General features: G+C 40.2%; 1 protein-coding gene across 11 annotated transcripts in view; it reads right to left on the minus strand.

The window, feature by feature from the left end:
- The window catches only part of NIN (ninein), a 98401-nt gene that overhangs the window by 16046 nt on the left and 69033 nt on the right, over window positions 1-13322 (minus strand). For 10 of the 11 annotated variants that reach the window (XM_059182061.1, XM_059182060.1, XM_059182059.1 and 7 more), the window contains 7 exons: window positions 12954-13169; window positions 9915-10028; window positions 6655-6777; window positions 5472-5585; window positions 4534-4680; window positions 3033-3212; window positions 817-966 (listed from right to left, as the gene is read on the minus strand). In XM_059182061.1, coding sequence (XP_059038044.1) covers window positions 817-966; window positions 3033-3212; window positions 4534-4680; window positions 5472-5585; window positions 6655-6777; window positions 9915-10028; window positions 12954-13169 — 1044 coding nt within the window. The remainder of the gene's footprint in view (window positions 1-816; window positions 967-3032; window positions 3213-4533; window positions 4681-5471; window positions 5586-6654; window positions 6778-9914; window positions 10029-12953; window positions 13170-13322) is intronic. The other variant, XM_059182062.1, reaches the window with a different exon arrangement.

Genomic DNA, 13322 nt, shown 5'->3' on the forward strand with positions numbered 1-13322 from the left:
CGAGGTTCAACCACATGGTCACATGGTAACCAGCCTCCAAGATGGTCCCTCATGATCTCCACCCCGCTCCTGGGGTTCACACCATTGTGTAGATTTTCTGTAACAGGGTCAGTTTGTGTGACCGACTGAAGACAGCAGAAATGATGGTGTGTCACTTTCACGATTAGTTTATAAAAGGCTCTACAACTTTTGGGATCTTTCTCCTATCACTGCTATGTCCTGGGAAAAGGCCCAGGTAGTAAGGAGCAGAGGCCTCTGGTAATCAGGCAGCAGGGAACAGAAGCCTCCTCTTAACAGTGACATTATTGAACTTGGAAGTGGAAACTCTAGTACTTCAGAAGCCTTCAGATAAATGTAGTCCCAGCTGATACGTGGACTGCAACCTTGTGAGCCCCGCAGGCAGAACCACTCAGCTAAGCTGCTTCTGAATTCCCCACCCCCAGAGACGTTGAGACAACAGACGTGTGTTGTTTTAATTTGTTACATAGCAATAGGTAACTAATAACATACCAAGATGTTTCTAATATTCAGGATATATACATTTAAAAATAGATTTCACTAACTTAAAAGGGCTATAGTACTACTGAAGATGATTAACCATCTTCATTATGAATATTAAAGTGCTCCTTTCTAACCATCACTAAATCAGAAAGAGCTATGATACTATTTGATAAGAACACAAAAGTATAGAAAGATGGAAGAACCAAAATAGTCCACTGGAATCATTTCCCTGGAAGCCTGCAGGCAAAGGAACCTATGCATGGGGACACATCATGGTAAGGACATAGACACATGGTATAAAGTCTTAAAACTCACCTTCTTATTAGTAGGAGATTGTTCCTTTTGAAACTGTTCACATTCTCTCTTTAAGCTCAACTTCTCTTGCTCTGTGGGCTTCACAGTACCTGATGGGTTTAGATGTTTTTGGTGCTTGGGGGGAAGAAGGTTGGATTCCAGCTGACGGACCTAACAAGAACGTATGTGAGAGGAAGAAATGTTAATCTAGTCATCCAGCAAGAAAGAAAAAAATGAACATAAGAAAATTTTTTCCACCCTTGGGTTTTGTTGTATCAAAACCAGTTAAGTCTGCCATTCTTTTTTTTTTTTTTTAAATTTTATTTATTTGAGAGACAGAGTTAGGGAGACAGTGAGAGAGAGAGAGAGAGAAAGACTCCCTACAGAGCAGGGAGCCCAATGTGGGGCCCGATTCCAGAACCCTGAGGTGATGACCCAAGCCAAAGGAAGACGCTTAACTGACTTGAGCCACCCAGGCACCCCAAATCGGCCAATTCTTGAAGTCTGCTTTTTTGCGTTTCAAAAAATCCTTCTGGGGAAATCGATTGTTAGTCTGGCTGCGTGTAAAACTCCAACCCTGTTAAGGATGAGACTGAGACATGGTGGACCTCTGAATTTACCAAACTACAGGGAGTCGAATAGTGTGACGTGGCTGTCGCAAAAACAGATGTAGTCCTAGGCATGTTCTGACAGGAGCATAGCTTTTAGGAGTCAATGAGGTGTCAGTCCCCTCCACTTTGTCTTGGACTGTTCACACCTGAAACAATGCATTTATATCAATCAAGTTCCATGAGGACAGCGACCCCTCTGTCTTGTTGAGACTGCACCTTCTGTGAGCACAATCTCGGGTACAGAGCAGGGCTTCTAAATGACTCTGTGGCTCTTCTGAGAGTTCTTTCTTGAAAGAGGTGTTTCAGCAGAGTTGTTCAGCTATTTAGTGGAAGTAAATATAAACATCGGTGGCTGGAAAAGCCCCTCTTCAGAGACCATTCTAACCTTGAGTCTTTTTAAAAAGAGGTCCCTTTTCTCTCCAAAAAGTCCAATTTTGCCATTTTTTAATTACCAATCTTTTTGAACTAGTCCATTTGAACAAAGAATATATGGTTAACATAATTTCCCTGGGGCACCTGGGTGGCTCAGTGGGTTAAAAGCCTCTGCCTTCAGCTCAGGTCATGGTCTCAGGGTCCTGGGATCGAGTCCCACATAGGGCTCTCTGCCCAGCAGGGAGCCTGCTTCCTTTCCCCTCTCTCTGCCTGCCTCTTGGCCTGCTTGTGATCGCTGTCAAATAAACAAATAAAATATTAAAAAAAAAAATAAAAAATAAACTATAATTTCCCTGAGGCTATTCTGGATAGGAGGATTAAAATCATTGACTTAATATAGAACTGATGATGCATGAAAGAAGATGGGATGGGGAGGGAGACAAACCATAAGACTCAATCTCAAAAAACAGACTGAGGGTTGCTGGGGGGAGGGGGACGGGAGAGGGTGGTGGAAATATGGACATTGGGGAGGGTATGTGCTATGATGAGTGCTGTTAAATGTGTAAACCTGGCAATTCACAGACCTGTACCCCTGGGGATAAAGATACGTTATATGTTTAATTAAAAAATAAATAAAATTAAAAAAAAAAACTGATGATGCAAAATGAAAACTATTCTATAAACATACCACGGTAAAATTATTGGCAAGTAAATGATAAATTATACATTCTTGGGGCATCTGGGTGGCTCAGTGAGTTAAAGCCTCTGCCTTCGGCTCAGGTCGTTGTCCCAAGGTCCTGGGATCAAGCCCTGCATTGGGATCTCTGCTCAGCAGGGAGCCTGCTTCCCCCCACACCCCTCTCTCTGCCTTTCTCTACTTGTGATCTCTGTCAAATAAATAAAATCTTAAAAAAAAAAAGGCGGGGGGGGGGGACGCCTGAGTGCATCAGTAGGTTAAAGCCTCTGCGGTTGGCTCTGGTGGTGGTCCCGGGGTCCTGGGATCGAGCCCCACATTGGGCTCTCTGCTCAGCAGGGAGCCTGCTTCCTCCTCTCTCTCTGCCTGCCTCTCTGCCTACTTGTGATATCTGCCTGTCAAATAAAATCTTTAAAAAAAAAAAAACAACTAAACATTCTGAAAGTAAGTCTGCCATGGGAGAATACTCAAATTCACACCCTAGAGCCATTTCAATCACATTTTCCCGTCAAACAAAGTATTTTCAAATCTATGCCAGCAACTGCAGCTTTTCAAGTTACCTTGTCCCTGGAGTGCGTGAGTTCAGCTCTGGTGTTCCGCACCACGTTTTGGAGTCTCTCGCTCTCCTGCCGAAGTAGCTGTTGTTCCTCCTTTATCAGATGATCCATCTTGTCCCAAGTCAGCTTTGGCTGCTGCGTATGGAATCCTGGTGGATGGGAGGCTGTTTCTGGGGCCCGGTTCTTAAAGAGCAAAGGGCAGAGGTAAGCCTTAAAAACAAGCTAGTTTCTGTTTTGAATGCATTTAACTCAATGACAATAATTCTTAGCACCTTTCACTCTTCACTTTTTCTAATGGAGGTGTGACTGTATGTTGTATACATAGATATAAAAACAGTATTTTGGGAGTTTGATTTTAAAAAGGTTTGGAAATTCTGCTGAAAATGATCTTTGGCAAAATAGCCCCAGCAAATCTAATAGGAAAGATGACTGTAGGGCAAGTCCTGATTCTATAGAGAACCCAAGTGTATAGAGATCGGTGGCCTTAAAAATTGCTCCATCCTTATGAAGGTAACGCTTTGGGCCCCAGATAACTATTCTTTTGGTTAACAAAGGACACAAAGGGAACTTTAAAACACACTGCTAACTTGAAAGCCTTCACAGGCTAAACTCTTTTCACATTTGCAGTCAGATCCTTTTTTTAGAATCTAAAGCACATACTGTTCATGTAATTGAGACCTGAACTCCAGAACATGCTTTTAGCTATCAGAGTGATTTTTTTGGATCCTGGAAAATGCTTTAAATAAGGTAACAAGTAGATAAGCCTTTTGCTTTTTAAGCCAAAACATGAAAAAAAAAGTCACAATTTCATTTTGAGGAAAACGTCAGCCCAGAAGTAATTTTAAAAAATGGAAACAACTATTTTCCTTTAACAAAATAAAAAATAAAAAGGAGGCACCTAGATGGCTCACTGGGTACAGCATGAGAATCTTAGTCTCGGGGTCATGAGTTCGAGCCCCACATTCGGTATGTAGCCTATGTAAAAAAATAAAATATAAAAAAAAATAAGAAGATGTGAAATAACTGGATTAAAATAACTGTCCTACTTTTACAGTAGGCAAAACTCTTAACATCTCCACAGGGCTGACATCATTTCTATGCACACAGGTGAAGCAGCATTTTGATATATTAAAATAAGACACACTTTATACAACATCAAAATGTTTTAGTTTTGTTACTACAAAATAACTCAGCATGGTCTTTTGTCTTGTATATTACAAAAAACAACCTTGTCACTGTGGTTCCATTTATCTCAAGTTCAGAAACAGGCATCCCTAACCTACGGTGGCAGAGGGCAGAGAAGTGGTTCCCTTGTGGTTACCAACCAGAGAGGAGACCAGAGAACCTGCTGGGTGCTGGAAATGGTAATTTTGAGCGAGGAGGTGTTTACACAAATATAAACATACGCACATAATAGATAGGTATGTACATAATAGATAAGTTATAGACTTAAAACTTGTGTGCTTTACTGTATAAAGTTATACCTCAATAAAAAAGAAATTACCTTGTCACCAGCATTCTGAAGTTGCTTATATAAAGACATCACTTCTTGTTTTAAAGCCTCCTTTTCCTGCTGAGTCACTCGTAGGTCAGATTTAATCAGTGACATTTGCAAGTTTACATTCTGCAGGGTGTCTTCTAAATTCTGAACCTGTATCATGAGAACAATCTTACACTTGACACAGATCCTCACAGTCTTACCAAACATGTCCAGGAATGAATGAGCTAGGACAAGAGAATTCCAAAGTCCCTTCTGTTTCTTTTTATTTACATACAGCTTTTTTCAGTAGCTTAGTGGAAATCCCAGATATTATGTATATTTACAGGATGCAATATTTAGGTCAGTGATGAACTGTGGCTCTGGAACAGGGTCTGGCTGATAGCGTCATCTGGTATATTACCAAGTGGTATCTCACAGAACCAATGAGAACCAACTGGCATGACAGAAGATGGCTTTACTCAATTTTGTAGAGATGTGTTTTAGCCAGTGGTGTTGGTTTGTAAAGGATCTCTTAGTTAGAAATGAAAATATGTAGCTGTCTGAACCTTACTCCATGCTAACATCTAGTATATGTTTTAATTTAAAATAATTTAAATTTGTAAAAGCAAGGTTGATAGAGATCTTTAATAGGGCATGAATCTGCCTTAGAAACCCTTTTTCTAAATGAGAAAAAAAAAAGCAGTCCTTTCTACAACATTATTCTCAAGCTTTCATAAGTAATCTCATAATGATGAGATAATCTCATAATTCTAACAATGAGCTTTGAGGGAACTGTTCAAATTACTTCATCATACCATAAACATGTGACAGGTATTAGTCAAGTTGCATCATCTGAGCCCTTGTAGGCCAATTCCACCTGGAATATTCTTTCTACTGGGAGTTCTGCTGGAATATCCAGGAAAATATTAACTGGGCAGATGAAACAAGAATTGGCCACATACCTTTTCCTGTGAAGCCACGAGTTGGGACTTTAAGGTTTCACTCTGGTGTTCCCAAGACTTCTGTTCTTGCTTCATAGTAGCAATTCTATGCTCTAAAAGACTTGATTTTGACAACTGTTTCAAGAAAAGAAAAGAGGGAACAGGGCTTTTTGCACACATATCTAGCCTCAATTTCTGTACTGCTGCATATACTGAAAAGATCAAGCACCGTCTGTTTACATGGGGGAGCAGGGCAAGGTCAAAGAGAGATGTCTTCCTGACACCCTTTCTACCTTTAATTTTGAGGAGTCTCTTCTTTTTGGCGATTTCCATTTTTCTCTCTCATTGCCTCATTGTGGGTAAGAAATGGTAGGCTAGAATGCAATTAGAAATTTCAAGAGGCCCCTGGGTGACTCAGTTGGTTGGGTGTCTGACTCTTGATTTCAGCTTAGATCATGATCTCAGGGTCATGAGATTGAGCCCCGAGATGGGCTTTGCATTGGGCATGGAGCCTGTTTGGGATTCTCTCTAGGCCTCTCCCGTCCTGCAACCTTTCTAGTTTAGTCTCGAGAGAGTACCATAACAGGAAAATATGAAATGCCTATCAAGGCCTGTGGGACAAATGTAGTGTTTGGGGATTTGCTAGGGAAAATAGAAAAAAAGTGTTGAAGTAATAGATTTCAGATTATTAAAAGCAACAATATTTATATTATATGTTAACAGTGATATATCTAATAATATACATTAAGGGGCACCTGGATGGCTCAGTCAGTTCAGGGTCTGACTCCTGATTTTGGCTCAGGTCATGATCTCAGGGTTGTGAGATCGAGCCCCTGGTTGGGTATGGAGTATGCTTAAGGTTCTCTCTCTCCCCCTCTCCCTCTGTCCCCTGCCTCTGCTCGTGCTCTCTCTCAATAATAAATAAATGTTTAAGTAATATACATTAAGTAACATGGTTATATATTAAAATGAGATAAACTACATATTACTACATATATAATAATATAATTATTAACCAACATAGACGCCTGTCAAAATCATGACCTTGGAATTCTTAGGTCACACAAGGCCAGCTGAAATGTTGTTCGACTAGGAGACCTTGGAACAATTTGGCTAAAATGGGAAGCCCATATGTAATTGTCCAGAGAAATACTCATTATAGTATATACTATATAATAATGGTAAAATGTCTTATGTTTACTACCTTTTCCACACAGCTATTTAATTCTTCACTCAGAGCTTCCTTTTCTTTCAGCAGTTTTTCATTGTAGCTTAGAACACTAGAAAGTTTTTGCTGGAAGTCGGAGAGATCAGGACATCTGTGCAGCTGAAAGAGATAAACAATCCCATCACATCTCATGGGTGTGTTTATAAAGAGTATTTATAAACAAGGCATTTTCGTGGTTGCTGCTATTTCCTATCTATATAGATATTTCAGAGGACATATAAACTGAGGGGACTAAAATTAAATTCAACAGAATGCTCCCTGCTACATTCTCTCCACTCTCCAATCGGCTGCCAAAATGTCTGCCCAGAGAGATTCATGTAGACAGATACGGTTACATCATGGTCCTTGCTTTCTGTTTCACCTTCAGGCCAAGATAAGTAACATACCGCCATTCTGTTATTACTTTAACTTGTGCACATATATAGCACAGTACATTTTCCTCAGGCTTTTTTAACGAGAAAAAAATCTTTTTCAGAAATCTCAGTCAGGGGGCACCTGGGTGGCTCAGTGGGTTAAAGCCTCTGCCTTCAGCTCAAGTCATGATCCCAGGATCCTGGGATCAAGCCCCGCATTGGGCTCTCTGCTCAGCAGGGAGTCTGCTTCCTCCTCTCTCTCTGCCTGTCTCTCTGCCTACTTGTGATCTGTCTAATAAATAAATTAATTAAATCTTTAAAAAAAATTTAAAAATGAAGAAATCTTAGGACTATAGAATTGGCATGAACAAAGTACAGTAAATCAATGCAAGGGCAAGTCTTAAAGCTAAAACAGTGAGTGTTTTTCAGTTTGTTCCATGTGCCCTTCCCTTTGGAAGAAGCCAAAACTGACTTGCTTCAGAAATGTTCAGCGTGGACATCCTTTCTACTGAAAACAAGACAAACCAAGTCTCTGTTCCATTTCAGCACTTACAAGCATGGACATTTTGGGCCAGATAATTCTTTTTTGGGGAAAGTGTCCTGTGCACTGGCGGATGGTCAGAAACATCTCTGGCTTTACCTAGTAGATGCCTGTTGCACTGCCCTCCCCATATACGAGTTGTGAAAGCCAAAAATGGACCTAGACATTGCTAGATGTCCCAGGGTGGGGGAGTAAGTCCCACCTCCAGTAAAAACTTCTCTAAAGAGACTGACTGTTTCTTATACTTCTTTACCCTTTCCCATAGATCCTACATTTTTTTTTTTAAGATTTTATTTATTTGACAGAGAGAGATCACAAGTAGGCAGAGAGGCAGGAAGAGAGGGAAGCAGGCTCCCTGCCGAGCAGAGAGCCCAATGTGGGGCTCGATCCCAGGACCCTGGAATCATGACTTGAGCCGAAGGCAGAGGCTTTAACCCTCTGAGCCACCCAGGCACCCCAGTCCCTACACTTTTAATTTCCCTCTGTTTCACTTGGCTTTCCCATCTTCAATTCTTTATTATTCATTATGCTTTTATGGTCATCCTTCTACTTCCTACCCTACGTTCCTTTACATTCACTTTAGGAATAATATGACAAACTGACTCTGAGGGTTGAATGTTGTCTTCAGCTGACAACAAATCCAGCATCCCTTACATATCTAAAGTCAGAAGGACATATTAAATGTATTTTAGAGTACCTGGGCTTTCGTTGACTAAAGGACCTGTCTCCTTTGCTCACTACCTTGCTTCCGCATCCCCAGACCCTCACAAAGCCTGTGCCATTTTGGGTGCAGAGACTGGTATGAGACTTCTGCTGATGCTACTCTTGTTTCTTTTCTGTACAACAGAGAATCTCTCACTCACGAAGTATTTTACTTGTACTAAGTCCTACAGAGCCACACATACTTCCTAGGTCCAAACTGTATGTCAGCAACAATGGGAGGATACTATCCCACTGTTGGGATCCAAAAGAGCCCAGGGGCCATGAAACACCTTCTACCAGAGGCAGACAGGCTTCACCATTTTTCCACTTCACTATTTATACCAATGCCTCTGTAAAAAACAGACAATAAAAATGTGCTGTATAATGTCCTCCCCATTCTGCTTTACTCCCCCATCCACTCCTCTTCTTCTGATCTCTAGCTTAGTGAAGTCACAAAACACGGACTTCTCGAGAATTGCTATGGATCTGGAGTCCATCATTAATCATCTTAAAGACTGCACAACAGATTTTCAAGAGATGAAGGACAATAGTAAGCCCATAGTAATCAGGATGAACTTGGTAGTAACAGCTTTGGAATACTTATGCATCAACAGAAAGGCCTTATGAATTTTAACTTCTGGAATGTTTATAATGGCAGACAGCTTCTGTTACAGCAGAAGGCTTATACTTTGCATAGCAGCATCTGAGCTGAAAGGTTCTTATAAAGCTCCTATCAGGTATCAATCACAAGGCATTACGGGGGACACAAATTCCCTGGAAGTCTTACAATCCTATTAGGAAATCAAGACTTATCAGAGTCAAGTACAGATCAACACAAACAGAAAACTCAGTGGTAGAGACCCAGTATTTCAGCATGCAGAGGACACCTTTATTCTCATAAGCTGAACAGACACAAGCGAGAAAATTTTATAATCGAAGGATGTCATAATATCAAAATAAACCTTTAGTGAAGCAAATTAAAAAAAAAAAAAAAAAACCAGAACAAAACTCTCCTATTCATAAATCGGGATTGCTCAAATCCTGTACCCACTGAAAAGTTCAGAATAAAGAATAAAATAGGGCAACATTCAGGATATAACTTTAAGGTGAGCCCTCTTTTATGTTTAAAATTAAGTCTTTGCTTGAAACTTTGAAATAGGCTTCTTAAAGCCAAGTTCACAAGTGAGACTGCATCCCTGATAATGTTCTAGAATCTACTCTTTAGTCCAGGATTGAAGCCTCAAACTTGCTGTAAGAATAAAGGGAAAGAGGGACGAGCTCCACCTGTGTCTTACAAACCTAAATGAATAGTTATTAAAGTTATGAGCGAGAAAGTCGCTTTCTTTTTAGATACACTTCTATTACTTTATCACCTGGCTGGAAGAAGGCAGAACAAACTTCTTAAACTGAAGTGGTTGTGACTGATTTGTAGTGATAGAACTTCAGTCTGCCACATATGTAAGTGACACACTAGAACAGCATTTAGAGAACTGGCAATTGGAGCCCTGTAAGTGGACTTGTCCTGCAAGCCCTCAGGACTCTGTAGAAAGGACATCCGGTGGCTGGAAAGCCAGACCGTCAGGTACCATATTGTTCTAGGAGCCTCCCTGATGCCCACTCCAAGCAGCAAACAGTCTTACTTGTTTCATTTGCTCCAGTTCATCTTTGAGAAGGAGGTTTTCCTGTTCCACGATATGAGTCTGTATTTTAACTTCAGAAAGTTCTGCCTCCAGAGAAGACACTAAAGTAGAGGACTAAGACGAAAAATTAGGAAGTCAAGACACAGGCATCTTCACGTAGCCTGGGGACACATACGAGGCTCACAAAAGGCAGAATTTAGGGAACCCAAGCCCCAGTTCAGCGACACGCTCTGCACCAAAGCTATCCTCTGAAAGGCTGGGCACCTGAACAGTAGGAACTTGATTTCTGAGATGGGTTTTGCAAGTTTCTCCACGGCAAAGTTACTTTCTCTTGGGGGAAGATAGTTTGAGACTACAAAAATCATGTTTCTCCTGAAACTTCTGTTTGTTTTAGTTTCTCTCAGTGGATTTTGTCTACAACAGCTATTACCCTCGTGTTGGCCTGATGATGACCTTTTTTTTTTCCTTCTTTCTACATTCATTAATTGGAATTCTACTGTGAAGAAGAGCTGTTATTTCTCCCCCATTTATTTAATCAATTTTTAATATCAGGATGTGCCCATACATATTTCATTTTATATTTATCTTAGGCTATACTAGAATTATTAATTTTGTTGATCACACCATTCTAGCTTTGGCCAGTAAGAGCTCCTTCAGGTGGGGCTTTGTGTCCTTTTAATGTGCCCTTCTTTTTCTTTTTTAAACACTTTTTTCTTTCTGGAACCACGAGGTATTCAGGCTCATCTTGAATCTTCCCTGCTCCAGCCCTGGAATAAATCATTTTTCCAAGGAGCTCTGGTTTCTTCTATAGGAGAATGGTGTTTAGATTAGAAGCCAAGATTTGGGCACTCCATCCATACACACACATCTCTATCTCTGTGTCAATCTGTATATATACTAAGAAACATGAGTTTATACTAATGCCTCAAATTCCAGTCCAACACCAGAAGATAGTTTCCCCATTTTCCTAGTTGAAGCTTCCTTCTCCAAAAGTGAGAGATTCAGTTCTGTTGCCTATAATCTATTTACATATTTACTCACTTCTAATATATACAGTTTCAGAATTACTAACTTATCCCCCATGAGAAACACATTTACGGACTACATTATTGTAGCATTTGGGTACACTTCTATCTTTAGCCCTACAGTATGGAGTCAGATAATAATTTCCAAATGACTGAATTCTTTTCTTCCCTATCGTAATTACATTATCCATTTATAATATGGCTGGGTTCAATTCTTAAGTGTCTGTGTTCCATGTTGGTATCCCCTGCCATCTTGACTGATTCTAATTCTGTTTCTTTTGGGGTATGTGAAGAGTTTGGAAAACACTGCTATGATTCCTTGAGTCAGAGCTATGTGAAAAGATACACTCCCTTCCTTCCTCCCTTTGACACCATTCCCATTCCTCTCTTCTGTCCCTTTCCCATCTACCCACTATAGGTAACCTTCTCTTTAGTTTCTGGTTTATCATTCTTGGGTTTCTTTCACACAAATGAGCAAGTATATGTGTATTTTTTCGCGTCCCCTTCTCTCTTACATGAAAGAGGCATCCTATACTCTTCTGTGCTTTTCTTTTTCACTTAACAGTATGTCCTGGAAATAATTTCATATCAAGTAGAAGTCTCTCTTTCCTTCTTTCCCTTCCTTCCTTCCTTTTATAGCTAAATACTACTTTGAGCTGTGACTGTGTCCACATTTATTCAACCATTCTCCTATATATGAACATTTAGGTTGTTTCCAATCTCTGTGCATATGAATATTCACACTGTTGGAGGTATACTTTTAGAGTAAATCCCTCGAGATAGTATTGCCGGGACAAATGGTAAGCCCATATGTAATTTTGATAAGAATTAGCAAATCTCCCTCCAGAAGGATAACCTCAATTTACAGCCCCACCAGCAATGTATAAAAGTGGCCTGCTTCCCCAAAGCCTTGCCAACAGAAAGTCTTATTTTTAAACTGTTTCCAGTCTCATAGGTGAGAAAAGATGTATCAGTGTTGTTTTTATTTGCAGTGTTCTAATTATGAGTGATTTGGGGCATTTTTTCTTAAAGATTTTTTTATAAATTTATTTGAAAGAGAGAGAGCGTGCATATGACCATAGGGTAGACAGAGGGAGACCCCGACATGGGGCTTGATCCCAGGACCCTGAGGTCATAACCCAAGGGAAGACACTGAACTGACTGAGCCACCTAGGTGCCCCAATCCATGGATTTTTAAAAGCTCTTTATACAGTAGGGATATTAGCCCTACTCTCTGCAGTATGTGATGTAAACATTTTTCTCCCAGTTTGTGAATTATCTTTTGACTTTATGGTATTTTTTTTTTACCACGAACAAATTTTGATTTTTTTTTTTTTTTTGCCTCTGGTTTATGAGTCATAGTTGGACAGCTTTTCTCTACACTAACGTTAAAGACAAATTCATTCATGTTTTCTTCTAGGACTCATGCAGTTTTGTTTCTGATATTTAGATTCCTTACCCAATCAGAGTCGGTCCTTATGTACTATACAAAATATGCATCTCATTTAATCTCTTCTCAAATGTCTACTAAGTGTTCCAGGAACCACTCATGAAAAAAAAAAAAAAAGAGGGGCACCTGGGTGGCTCAGTGGGTTAAAGCCTCTGCCTTCAGCTCAGGTCATGATCTCACGGTCCTGGGATCGAGCCCCGTATTGTGCTCTCTGCTTGGTGGAGAGCCTGCTTTCCCCTCTGTCTCTGCCTGCCTCTCTTCCTACTTGTGATCTCTCTCTGTGTCACATAAATAAATAAAATATTTAAAAAAAAAAAAAAGAAAAAAGAAAATTCCATCTTTACCCCAGTGATCAGAGAAGGTACCTTTGTTATATACTAAGTTTCCATCTGTGCTGGGGTCTAATTCTAGACTTTCTAGTCCATGTATCTATTTGTCCATTCATTTGCCGGTACCACACTGTTGTAATTATTAAGATTGTATATGTAAGAAATTTAACACCAGCATTGCTTTATTCCTTGGGATTTCCTCCCCCTTGGGCTGTAGGGCGGCTCTCCTCCATACCTGGGCTCTACATTGTTCCAGTTCTTCTTTTAGATGAGACTCTCGTTGTTTCCACTCCTCAAATGCACCAGGTCCCGGCTCTTCCTCCTCCTGGCAAAGCATTTCCGCCAGACGCTCATTAAGTTCCCGCAGTTCTTTCTCATTCTGAGAGTTCTTTTGGCTAAGTTCAGAGTTTTCCAAATCCAACTCTTGGTTTTTGGTTTTTAATTCTGAAATCTAATTAAAATTGATAAGTTTTAAAAACGAGTTACCCCATGTGTACTAAAAAACAGATATAGAGACTAACTGGTTTTCCCCCTCTGTAGATAAGGTTTTCTACATATATACGTACACATGTACACACTCCAACCCCCATCCCCATACTAAGAG

Source organism: Mustela lutreola, chromosome 7 (assembly GCF_030435805.1).
Source record: "Mustela lutreola isolate mMusLut2 chromosome 7, mMusLut2.pri, whole genome shotgun sequence".
Taxonomy (NCBI): Eukaryota; Metazoa; Chordata; class Mammalia; order Carnivora; family Mustelidae; genus Mustela; species Mustela lutreola.